General features: G+C 57.1%; 1 protein-coding gene across 2 annotated transcripts; it reads right to left on the bottom strand.

Moving 5' to 3' along the window:
• Positions 1-434: 434 nt before the first annotated feature.
• Positions 435-9,569, bottom strand: RHPN1 (rhophilin Rho GTPase binding protein 1). 2 transcript variants are annotated; one of them, XM_042253969.1, is made up of 15 exons: positions 9,386-9,569; positions 6,427-6,542; positions 5,281-5,409; positions 4,901-4,976; positions 4,273-4,350; positions 3,858-3,982; positions 3,599-3,765; positions 3,214-3,407; positions 2,675-2,831; positions 2,490-2,594; positions 2,068-2,262; positions 1,727-1,779; positions 1,358-1,504; positions 1,111-1,272; positions 435-810 (listed from the first exon to the last, which is right to left on the bottom strand). In XM_042253969.1, exons 1-15 carry the CDS (start codon positions 9,461-9,463, stop codon positions 640-642), a joined length of 1,953 nt encoding a protein of 650 aa, XP_042109903.1. In that variant the 5' UTR covers positions 9,464-9,569; the 3' UTR covers positions 435-639. The 2 variants fall into 2 exon arrangements, with proteins under 2 accessions (XP_042109903.1, XP_042109902.1); XM_042253968.1 differs by having other exon boundaries at positions 1,703-1,779.
• Positions 9,570-18,529: the final 8,960 nt, after the last annotated feature.

Below are 18,529 nucleotides of genomic sequence, written 5' to 3' on the forward strand. Positions count from 1 at the left end.
CACCAGGTGGACCAGTGCGGGGTGGGGGTGGGGGGCCCGGCAGGGGTCGCTGCGGGCCAAAGAGAAGCTGGGCTTGGGGCCGCGGTCCTGAGGGAGGGTGTGGACAGAGGGTGGCATCCTGGGAGGAAGGGGGCGGGAGAGCTCAGCCAGGGGCCTCAGGAGCCCAGCACAGGGGCAGCGGGAATCTGAGCTGCAGGGGCCGCTGCTACACATCCCCCTAGCCTGCCCCCTTTTCCCGTGACAGCTCCTTCTGGTCCGAGAGGAGTCCGTGGACACCGCCACCCGGGGAGCTGCCCTCTAGTGGGCAGTCGGGACACAGGAGGACAGGGCAGCTCAGAGACAGGCTCCTGGCACGCGGGACTCAGTGCCCAGGGTAACTGTGACACTTCTTGTGCGGGTGCTGCACCTGGCCCCCGGCACTGGGCTCTGGCACATCTCATCAGACATGGTCTTTAATGGGCAGCTCTGGGCACTGGGTGGGGCAGCAGACTGGCTGAAGCTCCTGGGTCCTGGATCAGGAAGGTCTGCATAGCGTCCTCGCTCCCAGCCAGCTGGAGCCTGCGCGGGGGCCCTTGTATGGGAGGAGCCGGCCCCTCACCGCCACCCTGGGCAACCCAGAGGGTAAGGGCAGCAAGCAGCTCAGGGCTGTGGGGCTGGGGACAGCCTTCTTCCAGTCTTGCCCCTGTTGGCCTTGCGGTTCCAGCCAAGGAGGGGCCTGGGCCTCGGGCTGGCTCGTGAGGGCACTGGTGTCTCTTGGCCACACTCCTTCTGGCTTCTCAGAAGCCCCCCAAGGGCTGGCCGGCGGTCCCCCTGTGTTCAGCATGGAAACGGACGTGGGTCAGCTCCCCTGGCCTGGTCTGCTTGTGGCCAGCGGGTGAGTGCCAGGGACAAAATGGTGGGGATTCAGGGGGCGGGGGGTCCATGTGATAGCAAACCCCCCATGGGTTTGCCCTGCTGGGGGGCAGTGCTCCAGAGGCAGCCTCTGCCCGGAGCAGTTGAGGGGCGGGCTGCGCCTCACGGAGGACCGTCCCAGCACCCTCGTAGCATGCGTGGGTATTTGGGGCCTGGCCAAAGGAGTTAGGGACACCCTCCCAAGGTCCTGGGGCTCACCGAGACGGGCAGCTCAGCAGCAGGCAGCAGCGTGACCACCTGCAGGCTCACGCCCTCGTCGCCCACACCCTTCAGCTGGGCTACCACCTCCGCATGCTTCCACCACCTGCACGGCTGCCCGTTCACCGACACGATGTAGTCACCTTCCTTCAGGCCGGCCTCCTGCAGCAGACGGGGAGAGTCCCACAGCACCCCTCCACCTCTAGGTGGTCCCACCTTCCCTGCCCCCCCGGTGAGGGGGGCTTACCGCAGCCCGGCCCCCTGGAACGACGGCAGCGATGAGAACAGGCGAGTCTCCCCGCAGCGTGAAGCCGAAGCCTCCCTCTCCTCGAGACAGGTGAATGGGCCCCACCAGCCGCCAGTGATTCTTGGCTGAGAACACGGACAGGGGCCCCTGGGGGAGGTCAGAGGCCTGGCTGGGCTGCTGCACTTGGAGGAGCCCCCCCGCCTGGAGCACCCTGGCCCTCATCGCTCCATTCGGTGAGAGACTGGTGGCGTCAGCAGGGGGGCTGGGCAGGGTGGGGCCCCCCTCGAGGACCTGCCTGAATGCCAGGAGAGAGCTGAGGAAGGGGAGGCCTGGGAGGGTGCTCACCAGCCGGTGGAAGATATCAGCTACCTTCACCCGGGAGAAGCTGGGTGTCCTTCCCTCTGCCCTCTGCTGCGTCTTAGCTGAAAGGATGAGGATGAAGGGAGGCAGGGCTGAGTCCAAGGCTCAGGGTCCCAGGGTGGTGGCCTGAGGTGCAGCCATGCACTCGGGCCCTCTGGGCACCACCAGCAGGAGGCGCATGGTGGTTCTGGCGTCTGACGTCCCTGGGGGGATGGGGCAGGCACGGAGCAGTGGGGAGCTGCCATCATGGCTCGGCTCCTCCTCCGAGGGCTCTCTGTGTGGCACATGGAGCCTCTGCCTGCCTCCCCCGCTGGGGCCAAGACACACCCACCCCGGGGACTGGTGCTCACGCTGGACGTCAGGGGCCTCGGTGGCCTCGTGGAAGTCGTCCTCCAGGTCGAGCTCCGAGTACTTGGCCAGAGAACGCTGCAGTGCCCGGGCCAGCACGGCTTGCAGCAGGTCCTCCCAGCGCAGGGCTCGGCACACGGCGTGCAGCTGCAGCGCCGCCTCCTGCCCCAAGAGGGCCCGCCTCAGGTGGGCCTTGCCTGCGGGACCGAGCTGTCTCACGCTGCTGGGGCCCCTCCAGGCCCCCACCCCACATGCAGCTGGAGGAGGGCAGGTCAGGGCTTCCGGGTTCATCCTGGGTCCGCCAGGGAAGAGCTGCCTCCCACGGGTGCCTGCCCTGCCCAGGAAGCCGCCCGCACTGCTGGGGCCCCATGGGGAGTGACGGCTGGAGTGGGGCGCTCACGCCGGCAGGGGCCCAGGGCCTCACCCAGCTTGCTGCGTTCCTCGCGCTCCTGGGGCAGCACCGGGCCCCGGGCCTCAGCCGAGGCCAGGAACACTTTCTCAAGGATGGGGAGCTCCGACTCGGCCACCGCTGGAGGTCAGAGAGGGCAGTGAGCCACCGCACGGGCCCCTGGTGGCACGGCAAGCGGGCACGCAGGGCGGGGCACTCACGGGCGCAATCACACAGGCCCAGGGCCGCGTGGTAGTGAGCCAGGGCATGGAAGTGCTCAGCCTTCACGTGCACCAGGGTGGTCCAGGGGAAGGGCACGTAGTCCTGGACGGGCGGCTGGACCATGGTCCGATGCACCAGCCGGTACTCGGCCGCCACCTGCTGGCACACAGAGGGACGGAGGGGGCTGCCAGGAGCCCAGCGGCCTGGGCCCCGGCCTCTGCCCACCCTGGGGCCCCGCCTCCACCAAAGTCCCAGTGACCCTGCCCCACGTCGAGACGAGCTCAGGGGTCAGGGGGCCCCAGTCCCTGCCCTGATTGGCATCGCCCCAGACGTGGGGACTCAGGGCCCCAGGACCCTGAACAGCCCCGCAGAGCCTATGAGGACAGCTGGCTTCCAGAGACTCCCCAGCTGCCCCTCCCGGCCCTGCCCCACCCTGCCCCAGCCCCCAGCTCAGCGGGCACCCGAGAGCCAAGAGCCGCAGCCTGGCCCGTCCCCTGGGACAGCCACCCCCTGCTGCCCCCCTCCCTCCCGCCCTCACCTGGGCCGCCTCCTGGGCGAGGCGCAGCTGGGCCAGGCAGTCGTGGGCAGCCTCGGGGGCCTGCAGCAAGAGGCCCTCGAAGACACACTCCTGGGCCTGGGCACTCATGAGCTTCTCCAGCATGGAGAGGGAGGCGGGGCTCATGTCCGGGCTGGGTGCGTGGGAGAAGTTCTCCCTCAGGAGGCTGAAGGCCCCTGCGGGGGAGAGGGGGCTCAGAGGGGCTGCCCAGCTCTCACCCTAAGCCCATCACAGAGGGCCTCTGTGTGCTGAGCCCCTCGGCCTAGGGGGCCACCACGCCTGTCCCCCCTACCCCGACTCTGGCCCTCGAGCCTGGAAGTAAGGACCGTGCAGGCACAGCTGTGGGGCCAGGGTCTGGCAGCCTCACCAGCAGCCCTCTGAAAGGCTTCCATGGCGCGGCTGATGCCCTCAGGGCAGGAGCGGTTCTGGCGAGCCCCGATCTGGGTGTGCAGGGCGCCGATGTTGAACAGCACGCTGCCCTTCTCGAAGGCCAGGGCCCGCTGCTGGGCTGGAAGCCCTGTCAGCGAGTCGTACCTGCAGGGTTGGGTCAGGCTGGGAAGAGTTCCCACAAGAAGCTGGGGGTCTCAGGAACGGCCCCCGGGGCTCCTGCCCACCCCAGCCCCTACCAGTGGAAGAGCAGCCCGAGGCTCCGGGCAGGGGTGACAAAGCGCGCCTCCAGGAAGCAGAGCTGGTTGTAATAGGCCGTGAGGAGCTCCAGGCCGGCCTTGCTCCGGCTGGGGGTCCGCGTGGCCTGCCGGAAGGAAGTCAGCTGGGTCCTACCGCCTCTGCCCCCCCCCCCCAGGGCACACATGGCAGCCCCTGGCATGTCACAGCTCCAGGGGGCGCCCCAGGGTCTAGGGGTGAACATAGTCACAGGTGCCCTCCCGGGGGTTGCTGGGGACCACACGTGCCACTCCAGGGGACTGCAGGGCACTGGAGTGGGAGGCTGGGCAGGGTCCCTGAGGCGGGTGCGGGCACAGAGCAGCCATTCCCAAAGGCCAGCAGTCTTCTCACCTGGGGGCTGGGGGCGCTGACACCCACCTGCCGCAGTTCCTCCAGCTCCCTGATCTCAGCCTCGTAGGAAGCTCCATCCTCCCCAAAGTGCCTGCAGATCAGCTCCTGAGGTTGGGGCGGGGGGAGGGCAGGCACGGGACTTCCCTGGAGCCTCCCAGCCCGACATGGCTGAAGCCCCATAGCGAGGGGACCCCCACCACAGATGCGGGGCCCACGGACTCAGGGATGTCTCTACTGGAACCCCTTACCCTTATTAACTCCCACGAACCAAGTGCCACCTGCCACCTACCAGCGGATGCCCGAGGCCCAGGCTGAGGCACCTTCCTGCTGGCCTGGCCGCAGGGGCTTAGGAGCCCCCACAAGGTCCCCCGGAACCTGCGGGTTTTCTCAGCACAGGCTCTGGCTAGAAGGGGCAGCCCCCAGCCAGCGAAACCCTCAGAGCAGGAGTCGGGGACCCGGCAGCCATCCTGGGACCTCCGGTTTTGCCGACATCCGTCCCAGGGTGCGTTCTTCTGCAAAGCCCACCCGATCAAAATCCCCTCTGGCTGTGGAGGCCAGGTGGCTCCGGGTCAGACCCTTCTTCCCTCTGAGTCCTCACCTCAGTGAGACTGCTGACCAGGAAGCCCCTGAGAGCCGAGCCCAGGCCGGCACTCACCTTCAGGGAGGGGGCCCAGTCCAGGGGCTTGGTCTCCTTCAGCCCCAGGGGGATCATGGGGGCAGTGACGCCTTCGCTAGAACCAGAAGCAGCGAGTCCAGACTCTAGGGCTGGACTCCGCTGTCCTCAGTGGCCTTGGAGTCACCCACTACCACGCCTGCTACACCGGACGCACCGCCCCACCCCGGCTCTGGAACGCCACGCCACGTCCCTCAGGCCCTGCCTGATGCCGGCCCTGCACACACAGGCGTGGTGGTGGTGGTCTCTCTCACGCTCACATGCACACGCGCCTCTGGGGCCAGTCCCTGTCCCCCCACACACTTGCATGCACACACGCCCCTGGGGCCAGTCCATGTCCTTGCACACACTCACACACGCACCTCTCGGGCTGCCCCGTGTCCCCGCTGCTGTCGAGCCCCGCCAGCTCCTCCTTCAGCAGCTGCAGGCTGGAGTTGACGTCGCTCAGTTCCAGGGCCACAGTCTCCCTGACGCGGGCGTTGCTGGTGGCTCTAGAGGAGGGAGGCTGAGGTGAAGCCCTAGCGCTGCCAGGGGACCCACGCCCCAGGCCTTCATCGCAGCCCAAGCTCTGGAGCCCATTCCACAGTGATGTGCCAAGGGGCCCAGCCACCCTGGGGCGCAGTGGCGGGGTCCAGGGCCCACCAGATGACCCCCTCCTCTCTGAAGCTCCCTCTGGGCCATGCAGTTTCCTGTCCGTACGCGTGTCATGACTCTGGCCAGAGTACATGTGCTCGGACCCAGAACTTCCAGGGCGTAAGCCCCCCCAACCTCTCACTCCCCAGGACACGGCTCACGCCTGTGTTCTGGAGACCGGAAGGCAACTTCCCTGGAGAGATGGGGTTGGACTGCCTCTGTGCCTGCCAGAGGGACCACTGGGTGCCCAGAAAGGCACGGGGTGGACAGGGAGGCAGGGTTAAGGAAAAGGAGGGCCTGGCAGAACCCCGGCCTGCACCTGGCTTTGTGCTCACTGGTAGTGGCTGGGGCAGGCAGGGCCCCCATCCCGGGCCTCAGAGCACAGCACCCAGAGGACAGGTGGGTGTGAAGGTGTGAACACACACAGGCTCCAAGGTAGAGATGCATTCCTGTCTCAAGGACTCATTCTCAGGTTCTCAACCTCGGGACACCAGTCACTTGCCACAGCTCAGCCTAAAAAGTGCAGCTGCTATGCCCATCCTGGTGGGGACATCCTCTCCAGCCTAGCACGGAACCTGGCTGGCCCTGAGCTGACCCTGCCAGTGAGGGCCACCAAGGTGGGGGCCTGAGTCATCTGTGAGCATCCCAGCTGGGCACCATGGCTGCCCCAGACCCTGGTGCGAAGTCCAGCCCTGCATCTCGGGAGCCTGAACAGGAGGCCTGGTCGTGGACTCACATGTGGACCAAAAGACCAGGCACCCACCGTGTCACTGCCCTGCCCTGGGTGAGCCTGCCTCATGGGGGCCTCTGGGAACATGGCTCTGCTTTCCTGGGGGTCCAGCCATGGGCGGGTGTCCCGGGCAGCCAGTGCCCACCTGTACAGATTCTCGGCGCCTGTCCGCATCCTCAGCTCCCTGTCAATCTGCTGGTGGATCCGGGCCCTGTGGCTCTGCAGGCGGCCGGGCGGTGAATCTGCCGAGAGGTCACAGCCCTGCGAAGAGGTCACAGGTCACTGGGCCCAGGCCAGCAAGGACATGGCGGGCAGCGACAGGGCTGGACTGCCCTGGGAAGACACTGGGCCCGTCGGGTGCCGCTCTGGGACTCAGCAGCCCAGCTGGAGACCCGCCAGGAGACGGTCAGTTGCTCCCCGCATCCTCCTGCGCTTCCGAATTCCTTCTATAACCTCCATGACCCGTCCTGCCCATGCAAATGCCGGACTGCACACGTTTAGGTGGAGGGGACGACCAGCCAGCTCCTGCCAGGGCACTGATGGAGAGCAGCCTGCCTGCAGGGTGCGGGGTCTCCTCTGGGCCACCCTTACTGTGGCTGGGCTCCATCCCAGTTGGCCGCTTATTGCGGCAAATGCCCAAACCACAGGCCCCAAGGGTCACTCCGCTCACAGGCAGAGGGCCAGGCCTTCTGACAGCCCCATCTGAGGTGCCTCAGTGTGGCTTCTGCCCTGAACACGGGCAATCCTGCCAGCCTGCCCGTGTCCCGGGCCCCAGGCAGAGAGCCCTGCAGCAGGTTCAGAGGGTGAGAGGTTTCCTCTGTGAGGGGAGGGGCTTTCAGGGCCCCAGTGGGACTGGTGCTGCTGTGGCCATTTAGGGACCTCCCGGCCTGGTCAGTCACCAGCCCAAGAGTTGGGAAGGACTTCTCAGAATGTTCTTCCTTGGACCATGTCCTCAGGCTCAAGTGGTCTCCTGGCCCTGGAACAGAACAGGGAAGAGGACACAGTGCCTCCCAGGACCCCACCCTGAAAGCACAGGCGTGCAGGGCTAATGCAGCCTCTCTGCAGTGGCCGCTGTCTTGAACAAATCTGAGGAAATACGTCCCCACTGCTACACACAGAGCAGTCCCCGCCTTCTGGGGGCTATAGGTTATCCCAGCCCCAAGCAGGAGGCACCCTAAAGAAGGCCTTACTCTCTTGCACAGACAAGACTCATGGCACATGACCACCTTGGATTATGGCCCAACATTTCCTCCACATTCCAGTGTTCTCAGGAGGGATCAATCAGGGAAGACTTCCTGCAGGAGGAAGCATTCTTCTGGGACTTCCAAGTGGTCCTGAGGTAACTGGGGAGAGGGGACTTATCCCCATTGAACAATGGGGGAGACAGAGCAACCACCCTGGATGACTGCCTGCTGGGGGACTCTGGACAGGTCCTCGTCTGTAGACAGAGAGGGGGCTGGTGTCAAGGTGGCATCAGGCAGGAAGAAGGCAAAACACGGCTCTCCTCTCTCCGCTCTGCTGGTTGAGTATCTGTCTTCGCACTGGCCTTCACCTCTTCTCCATGGTACCTCCCATACCCACTTGGTGCAGAAGGGAATGAGAAGAGGATACAGGCAGTCGCCCTTCCAGGAGGCCTGAGAATCCGGAGCAGGGGGCAGGCCATAGCTGAAGCTCTACTCTTCTCCCTCTGAAGGTCCAACTGCACAGCTCCAGCCTAAGGTTCTGAGTGAGCAGCAAGGCTGTCTGCCTGGGGAGGGGCGCTCCATGCACTGGGGAGAGGCTGCCAGCCCCGAGGGACTGTCCCGTCAACACAGCTCATCAGGTGTCCGATGTCACGTGCCCCCGGAGAGATGTGCTTGAAGGCGGGAGACCATAGTTCCCTCTGAGGCCTGCAGCCAGCACCCCTCATGGTCTCGTGACCCCAGCGCTCCCTCCAGGACGCAGGCTGGCTGCATGACTTGGCGGGAAGTGCGACTGTGGCCCAGTTTGCAGTGCTGGGTGGCGCTCACCCCCATTTCCACACTGGGTGGTGAAGGGGTCTGCCAGCTCGTGCATGTGTGGAAGAACCCCCACCTGATGGAGAAGAGCAGCGAGCCTCTCCCACGCCCTCCCTGCTCCAGCCCTGGCAGCACTGGTCTAATGGATCCCCCAGAAGCCCAGGAGGAAATGGCAGAGGCAGTGGCCAGAACTGGCTAAGTGTGCCAGGAACTAGGCCAGCGCAGGCCTGGTAACAGACTGCAAGATGGTTGGTGGGGCCAGGCCTCACACCCTCCCTGGTGCAGGTGCAGCTACGCTTGGCGGCACCGGCCTGAAAACTCTCGCGTGTGTGGATGCCCAAGGCCTGGCATAAACCCTGGGAAGCCTTTCAGTGACTCCCAGGGAACAGCCAGGCTCCCGGGCTGCAAGGTGAGGCAACCAGAGCACGAATCCTCCCCAGACACAGACTCACATGTCTCCACCCTCCTCCCTTGCACAGCTTTTCAGTCCTGGAAACAGTCCACAGTCCACAGCCCCCGCGGGATCAGGGGTTTCAGGAAGGGACAGAGGTGCGGGGAAGTGAGGCGGGAGAAACCACCTGCTGGGAAATCCTCCAGCCATTTCCTGTACCCGGGTGCATCAGCCACCTGTTGCTAAAAGTTCCATCAAACACAGAGCTGGGTGGCCAGGGCACAGCTGAACAGCCCTAGGAGAGAGGGAACAGCTAGGAAAGGGGGAATGACATGCCAGGAACAGACACGAAGGCCACGGGCTGTCACTGACCAGAGTCCAGCGCCTGCCAGAGATGAGGGTCCTGGAGTGTTGTTCCCAGAAACCACAAGCTGGACTTGCGCTCCGACCTGCTCCGGTCGACGCAGGAGGCGTCCCCCAAACGCACTAGACAGGAGTCCAGCGGCCGGGCTCTGGCTCCGCACGGGGCCCCAGTTCCCCACCGTTAAGCCCACCTTACGCGACGTTTCGCCCCGGAGTCCAGCGGCGCGAGAAACCAGTGCCGATCCCGCAGCCGAGCGCTCGCCCGCGGCAGCGGGCAACAGGAGCGGCCGGGTTTGGGAACCCACCTCCCGGCGCCCCCCGGCCGCCGGCCGCCGGCCGCCGAGCGCTCCCACCTTGCGGATGGGGCCCGCTTGCAGCCGGGCGCTCTCCTCGCCGGCTCCCGGGCCGTCCGATCTGTCCTCGGGGACCATCGCCGCCCGCTGCTCGGGCCGCGTCCGCCTGGAGGCCGTCGCCAGCGCAGGGACCCCCGGAGCAACGGACTCCTCACTGCCCTCTCCTGGGGGTGGCGGCCCCGCCGGCAGGAGGGGCGGGGCGCAGGCCGCCGAGCGTGCGAAACTTCCCGCTGCCCAATCGGCGGCCGCGGCGACTCCGACGGACAGCAGCGCTGGCCAACCAGAGCGTGAGGGAGGTGGTTCTCGAAGCCAGGCCCTGCCCACTCGTGTCCGCGGAGCCCCAGGGGAATGCGGTCGCCCCTGGCAACCGCCGGCCGGCGGAAAAGGGAGAAACAAGGCGCCGCGCACAGCCCAGGGGCAGCCGGGGTTCCACCCGCCGGGCGGCGGGGCCTCCGCAGGGCTAGTCCGAAGAAAACACCCGCGATGGCTTGTTAACGGATTTCCTGGCACGAGCGCCCGTGCAGCCCTTAAGGTCCGCTTTTCTGTCTCCGCTCGGGGACCCAGACTCTGGCCTGGTGGCCCCAGTGCGGTGCCGTCCATTGTCACACTTCCAGAAACCGCTTCCAGAACCTTCCTCCGGAACCTGCCTCTGGAGCCCACACTCCAGAACCCCCCTCGGCAACCTGCTTCCAGAATCATCTTACTTTCACCACCTACATCTAGAACTGACTTACCTCCCGGGACCAGCCTGCCTCCAGAACCGAACTCTCCCTAACCTGCTCTCCCTGCAGAGTTACCCCAGGCCCTTAATAATTTCTCTAGTTATGGCAACTCTGGAACGCACTCAGATTTCATGTGGGGCTCACCTCACCGAAGAGCAGGGGCAGGAACACCAGAGCATATGCAGTAGCCATAGCAAATCTTCAAGTTCTGATAAATTTCCAGCCTTGTCCATAGTAACCATCTCCCCAGGGTCCCTGCCATGCCTCGGTGCAGAGCCCTGGGCCCCTCCCCAAATGGCCAAGCCAGAGCCTGGCTTTCCCCAGAGCTAAATCCTGTAAGCTAAGCTCTTTGGCTAACCCTGGCCATCTGAAACAATAGTAACAGAAAAATAAGGTAATTGTTAACTCCGAGGAAAATAAAATGTAACACAGAATATGACCTGACTTAGCTGTGTATTTCAGGTTGTCCTGGCAGCTTGACCATAGAGGACCATGATAAGGAGTTTCTGTTAGGAGGAGGAGAGAGGGGAAGGGTGAAGAAGTGGGTGAGAGAAGCTGAAGCTTCATCCTGCTGAGGGGGAAGTCAGCAGATAAGGCCTCAGTTAGAAAGCAGAATTCCAGGTGCAGAAGCATGAGGTCCGGGACTCCCCTGGTGGCGCAGTGGCTAGGAACCCATCTGCCTATGCGGAGGACACAGGTTTGATCCCTGGTCCAGGAAGATGCCACATACCATGAAGCAACTAAGCACCACAAGTACTGAAGCCCGCGTGATCCAGAGCCTGTGTTCCATTACAAGAAAAGTCACTTCAAGGAGAAAGACGTGTCTGGCAAGGAAGAATAACTCCCACTAGTACAACCAGAGAAAGCCTGCACAAAGCAACAGAGACCCAGCACAGCCAAAAATAAATGAAGAGATAAGTAAAGAAATAAAAACCTCCAGTTACAGATGCTTGTTCTTTGGAACTGTGGGATTCAACACCAAATCTGCCGCTCAGAGTTATAAGCGGTCACCCCTGGGGAGGCGGTGGGGCCCCGGAGGAGGTTCCTTCTTGGTTCAGCAGGTTTTAGAGACCTGAGGCTGGTAAAGCTCCAAACCTTCTATAACAAAGTAACCCCAAAACTTGTGTTTTGAAGAATGGATGTCTAGTAATTGACAACAAAAAGCATCCAAAATAAAAGGAAACCATTGGAAACGAAGAGATACTTCTAAATAAGGTGTGAATTAGAAGAAATAACACAAACTGCATGTTACCTTAAAAAAAAAACTAGAAAGTAAATAACATTATATAAAATTTATAGAACAAAAGGAAATTCTGTAACTTTACGTGACTTTATTACTATATAGATATCATATATATGTGAAACAAATTAACCAAATTTAAAAAAAGGAGGAGGAAATAACAAAACATTTAAAGCTGACATCAGTTGCATAGCAAAGAAACTGAGTGTTTGAGGGAAAAAAGTTGATTAATCCCCAAGAGGCCCGATGGTGGGGGAGTAGATTTTTATTGGCTAGGCTCCACCTCTGACTGCATAAGATTGGGTGCATTGCTTAGCCCTGGGGAGTGAGATGTTTATTATTTTTCCCCAGGTCACCATTCACAGGTGGGTGGTGGCAGAGGGTGTATCCTCATGGGTGTCCACCAAAGACCGTGAGCCTTGCAGTGGAGGCGAGGTTACTTCCCCTGGGCTCATTTCTGGTTTCCAGGGAGGAAGAAGCATCAGGAGAAAAACAAGATGTCCCCCCAGCTCCCCCCGAACGTTGTCACATGGCCTTGTGTGTCTGCATGGGAGGCTGCGAATGTACTGTCCTTGCATGCTGTCCCGAAATAATTGGGGTTCTGTCTGTCGGTACAACCAGGATTGGTTTGGATCCCCACAAAAGCACAAATACACCATATCAAGAAAGGAACAGAGACCAATTACCAAGGCACGGCGAGATTACAAATTGTGAGAAAGCATTATGACGGTAAACTGGTCTGCAGAAGACGGATGATTCTGTTCCCAAATGTGAACGATCAAAGCTGATCCCAGAAAAGGGGGAAAACAAGGATAGACCAATGTTCAGTTCAGTTCAGTCCAGTTCAGTCGCTCAGTCGTGTCCGACTCTTTGCAATCCCGTGAACCGAAGTGCACCAGGCCTCCGTGTCCATCACCAACTCCCGGAGTCCACCAAAACCCATATCCGTTGAGTCGGTAATGCCATCCAACCATCTCTTCCTCTGTCGTCCCCTTCTCCTCCTGCCTTCAATCTTTCCCAGCATCAGGGTCTTTTCAAATGAGTCAGCTCTTCGCATCAGGTGGCCAAAGTATTGGAGTTTCAGCTTCAACATTAGTCCTTCCAGTGAACACCTAGGACTGATCTCCTTTAGGGTGGACTGGTTGGATCTCCTTGCAGTCCAAGGGACTCTCAAGAGTCTTCTCCAACACCACAGTTCAAAAGCAGCAATTCTTCGGCACTCAGCTTTCTTTATAGTCCAACTCTCACGTCCATACATGACCACTGGAAAAACCATAGCCTTGACTAGATGGACCTTTGTTGGCAAAGTAATGTCTCTGCTATTTAATATGCTATCTAGGTTGGTCATAACTTTCCTTCCAAGGAGTAAGCGTCTTTTAATTTCATGGCTGCAATCACCATCTGCAGTGATTTTGGAGCCCCCCAAAATAAAGTCAGCCACTGTTTCCCCATCTATTTGCCATGAAGTGATGGACCAGATGCCATGAACTTAGTTTTCTGAGTGCTGAGCTTTAAGCCAACTTTTTCACTCTCCTATTTCACTTTCATCAGGAGGCTTTTTAGTTCCTCTTCACTTTCTGCCATAAGGGTGGTGTCATCTGCATACCTGAGGTTATTGATATTTCTCCCAGCAATGTTGATTCCAGCTTGTGCTTCTTCCAGCCCAGTGTTTCTCATGATGTACTCTGCATATAAGTTAAATAAGCAAGGTGACAATATACAGCCTTGATGTACTTCTTTTCTTATTTGGAACTAGTCTGTTGTTCCCTGTCCAGTTCTAACTGTTGCTTCCTGATCTGTATACAGGTTTCTCAAGAGGCAGGTCAGGTGGTTTGGTATTCCCATCTCTTTCAGAATTTTCCACAGTTTATTGTGATCCACACAGTCAAAAGCTTTGGCACAGTCAATAAAGCAGAAATAAATGTTTTTCTGGAACTCTCTTGCTTTTTTGATGATCCAGCGGATGTTGGCAATTTGATCTCTGGTTCCTCTGCCTTTTCTAAACCCAGCTTGAACATCTGGAAATTCATGGTTCACGTATTGCTGAAGCCTGGCTTGGAGAACTTTAAGCGTCACTTCGGGGCTTCCCTGGTGGCTTAGAGGGTAACGCGTCCACCTGCAATGCAGGAGACCTGGGTTCAATCCCTGAGTCGGGAAGATCCCCTGGAGAAGGAAATGGCAACCCACTCCAGTACTCTTGCCTGGAAGATCCCATGGATGGAGGAGCCTGGGAGGCTGCAGTCCAGGGGGTCACAAAGAGTCAGACACGACTGAGCGACTTCACTTCACTTACTAGCATGTGAGCTGAGTGCAATTGTGCGGTGTTTTGAGCATTCTTTGGCATTGCCTTTCTTTGGGATTGGAATGAAAACTGACCTTTTCCAGTCCTGTGGCCACTGCTGCGTTTTCCAAATGTGCTGGCATATTGAGTGCAGCACTTTCACAGCATCCTCTTTTAGGATTTGAAATAGCTCAACTGGAATTCCATCACCTCCACCAGCTTTGTTCGTAGTGGTGCTTCCTAAGTCCCACTTGACTTCACATTCCAGGATGTCTGGCACTAGGTGAGTGATCACACCATTGTGATTATCTGGGTCATGAAGATCTTTTTTGTACAGTTCTTCTGTGTATTCTTGCCACCTCTTCTTAATATCTTCTGCTTCTGTTAGGTCCATACCATTTCTGTCCTTTATTGAGCCCATCTTTGCATGAAATGTTCCCTTGGTATCTCTAATTTTCTTGAAGAGTTCTCTAATCTTTCCCATTCTATTGGTTTCCTCTATTTCTTTCCATTGATCGCTGAGGAAGGTTTTCTTATCTCTCTTTGCTATTCTTTGGAACTCTGCATTCAAATGGGTATACCTTTCCTTTTCTCCTTTGCTTTTTGCTTCTCTTCTTTTCACAGCTATTTGTAAGGCCTCCCCAGATAGCCATTTTGCTATTTTGCATTTCTTTTTCTTGGGGATGGTCTGGATCCCTGTCTCCTGTACAATGTCACGAACCTCCATCCATACTTCATCAGACACTCTATCTATCAGATCTAGTCCCTTAAGTCTATTTCTCACTTTCACTCCCTTGATAAGGGACTTGATTTAGGTCATACCTGAATGGTCTAGTGGTTTTCTCCACTTTCTTCAATTTCAGCCTGAATTTGGCAATAAGGAGTTCATGATCTGATCCATAGTCAGCTCCCAGTCTTATTTTTGCTGACTTCTCCTTCTTTGGCTGCAAAGAATATAATCAATCTGATTTTGGTATTGACCATCTGGTGATGTCCACGTGTAGAGTCTTCTCTTGTGTTGTTGGAAGAGGGTGTTTGCTATGACCAGTGCGTTCTCTTGGCAAAACTCTATTAGCCTTTGTGCTGCTTCTTTCCGCATTCCAAGGCCAAATTTGCCTGTTACTCCAGGTGTTTCTTGACTTCCTACTTTTGCATTCCAGTCCCCTATAATGAAAAGGACATCTTTTTTGGGTGTTAGTTCTAAAAGGTCTTGTAGGTCTTCATAGAATCGTTCAACTTCAGCTTCTTCAGCGTTCCTGGTTGGGGCCTAGGCTTGGATTACCGTGATATTCAATGGTTTGCCTTGGAAACGAACAGAGATCATTCTGTTGTTTTTGAGATTGCATCCAAGTACTGCATTTCGGACTCTTTTGTTGACCATGATGGCTACTCCATTTCTTCTAAGGGATTGCTGCCTGCACTAGTAGATATAATGGTCATCTGAGTTAAATTCACCCATTCCGGTCCATTTTAGTTTGCTGATTCCTAGAATGTCGACGTTCACTCTTGCCATCTCCTATTTGACCACTTCCAAATTGCCTTGATTCACGGACCTAACATTCCATGTTCTTATGCAATATTGCTCTTTACAGCATCAGACCTTGCTTCTATCACCAGTCCCATCCACAGCTGGGTGTTGTTTTTGCTTTGGCTCCATCCCTTCATTCTTTTTGGAGTTATTTCTCCACTGATCTCCAGTAGCATATTGGGCACCTAATGACCTGGGGAGTTCCTCTTTCAGTGTCCTATCTTTTTGCCTTTTCATACTGTTCATGGGGTTCTCAAGGCAAAAATACTGAAGTGGTTTGCCATTCCCTTCTCCAGTGGACCACATTCTGTCTAGAACAAACTGCTGGAAGGGCCACTAGACTCATCTGAGAGCAGACAGCTCCCCCACCACCACCCCCGCTCCTCAGAGGATCCCGGCCTGTGGAAAACAGAGGGACATGGAACAGCTTACAAAGGTCAGAGGCCCACGGCTACTGAGGAGAGGGCAGGAAGCCGTTCATGGCTCTACCCGCACAGATGAGTGTCAGAACCTGCTGTTGTCTGCCTGCTCCACCCCTGTTGTTACAGAATCTGCCTGGGAGGGGCAGCCAGTCAGCCCCAGAAGGTGGAAACCTCCGTGCAAGAAATTTAACCAAAAAACCCACCTCTATTAGGACTAATTAGATAATTTGGTAAGGTAGCTAATGTTCAGCTAACTATGTTATGGGCTGAATTTTATCCCCCTTCCAAAGTCCTGTGTTGAAGCTGTAATCCTAGAGCGATAGGATTTGGAGGTGGAGCTTATGGGAGGTGATTAGCGTTATATGTACATCAAAGCTGTATGTCGTCACCCTGCTTATTTAACTTATATGCAGAGTATATCATGAGAAATGCTGGGCTGGATGAAGCACAAGCTGGGATCAGGAATGCCAGGAGAAATATCAGTAACCTCAGATATGCAGATGACACCATCCTTTTGGCAGAAAGTGAAGAACTAAAGAGCCTCTTGATGAAAGTGAAAAGGAGAGTGAAAAATTTGGCTTGAGGCTCAACATTCAGAAAACTAAGATCATGGCATCTGGTCCCATCCCTTCATGGCAAATTGATGGGTAAACAATGGAAACAGTGACAAACTTTATTTTTTGGGCTCCAAAATCACTGCAGATGGTGACTGCAGCCATGAAATTTTTAAAAGACACTTGCTCCTTGGAAGAAAAACTATGACCAACCTAGACAGCATATTTAAAAGCAGAGACATTACTTTGCCAACAAAGGTCCATCTAGTCAAAGCTATTGGTTTTCCAGGAGTCATGTATGGATGTGAGAGTTGGACCACAGAGAAAGCTGAGTGCCGAAGAATTGATGCTTTTGAACTGTGGTGTTGGAGAAGACTCTTGAGAGTCACTTGGACTGCAAGGAGATCCAACCAGTCCATCCTAAAGGAGATCAGTCCTGGATGTTCATTGGAAGGACTAATGTTGAAGCTGACACTCCAATATTTTGGCCACCTGATGCGAAGAACTGACATTGGAAAAGACCCTGATGCTGGGAAAGATTGAAGGCAGGAAGACAAGGGGGGTGACCGTGGATGAGATGTTTGGATGGCATCACTGACTTGATGACCATGAGTTTGAGCAAGCTCCTGGAGTTTGTGATGGACAGGGAAGCCTGGTGTGCTACAATCTATGGTGTTTCAAAGAGTAAGACATGACTGAGTGTCTGAACTGAACTGACCTGAGGGTGGGGACCCCAAAATGGGATTAGTGTGTTTATAAAAAGAGAGATACTAGGGGGTTCCCTGGCGGGCCCATAATTAGGACTCTCCACTTTTCACTGCAAGGGCCCAGGTTTGGTCCCTGGTTGGGGAACTAAGATTCCACAAGCTGTATGGTGGGACCAAAGGAAATAAAAGAGAGAGAGACCAGAGTTTGCTTTCTCAGCCACATGAGGACACAGTGAGAAGGTGGCTGTCTGCAAACCAGGAAGAGAGTCTTTACAGGAGCTGAACTGGCTGGCTCCTCGATCTTGGACTTTGCCTCCAGAACTGTGAGAAAATTAATTTTTCTCCATGGCAGTACAAGCCCTGATGAGCTCTGGTTCAAAATTTTACACTGATCGGTACTTTGCACATGCAAACCAGATGGGCTCTCCGTGTGAACCATCTTTGAATCGGAAGAAAGCTGGGCTCTGTTCTGAGCCTTTGGCCGTCTGGAGAGTCACCAGCTGGCCCAAGACCCAGGGGCCGTGCAGCTGGAGGAGCCAGGACCCTCACGGCATCCAGCACCTTCTCCACATACATCCTGCTCCATGGGGAATGCCCAAGGGAGCCAAAAATGTACTAGGAGGAGGAGGTGGGGCAGAGAAACCCAGAGAGAGCAGCTCTGGATCAGGTTACTTTGATTGATGAGGCACTGTAGAATTTGGGTCTGGGAGCTTTCAGTTTGATGCTAAATGTCAGATGACCTGGTGAAAAGTTGTGGCACTTTCATTGACTTTCTCTCCGGTCCCAAGTCTCAGTTAGGACCGGTGCTGACACTGTTTATTTACATTTGCATTTTTTTCAGAATGAGGGGCAGAGGAGTCAGGCTCTGGAGGCCCAGGATTGGCAAAGAATTCCATTACTCACATACTTGCTCACTGTTGTGGCATGCTAAGATTTTGGAGTTTTGGTGTGTGCCTCTACTTAGAGGGTACGCAACATAAATTGAAGAATAAATAACCGTAAAGCCCGAAGAGAGCATGATATACTGCTGTGTGCAAGCCACTTGTCTGTGACAAATGGCATACCAGGCACTGCAGGACTGCAGGAAGCCTTAATCAATGGTGGTAATAGCCACCGATGCATCACTGTGCAGGCGTCACCGAGGGACTGACGCTGGAGAAGAATCAACGGGACGTGAAAAAGGAATTGTTTGTAAATACAATCAACAATTTTGTGTTCCTGAGAAAGCCGTTCATCATTGGGAAACCACCTTTAGTAAAAGATGCACCGGGCCTCCCAGTGAGGCAGGGCCATCAATCCTGCCCAAATCCCGGGGCCAGCTCAGGGCTGTCAAAGGCTCAGGGAACAGACACACATATTTATTCTTGTTTGAAGGCAAATTGAGAGTCATTTTTTTTGGGGGGGGGGGGAAGTGAGCAGAGGGCACCTATAAAAACCTGTTGGGAGCAGAGAGAGCTCCTGAAAAGTCTTCTTCTTTGGGGCACCTGGCCCAGGGCCCGAGTGCCCAGCACGCTCTCTGCCTCTCCTTGGCCATGCCTGCGCTCTCTCCCTCCTGGACACATGGTGCATGAGGGGCGGGAAGGAGAGGTCCCTTTGAGCAAGGAAGGTGCTTCTGGGGGAATGGCTCTTTAGGGGGATGAGGTCTAAGGAAGGTCCTTGTAGTCTGGAATTGTGGCCTGGCTCCACAGAC

The sequence above is a fragment of the Ovis aries genome, chromosome 9 (assembly GCF_016772045.2).
Source record: "Ovis aries strain OAR_USU_Benz2616 breed Rambouillet chromosome 9, ARS-UI_Ramb_v3.0, whole genome shotgun sequence".
In the NCBI taxonomy this organism is placed as follows: Eukaryota; Metazoa; Chordata; class Mammalia; order Artiodactyla; family Bovidae; genus Ovis; species Ovis aries.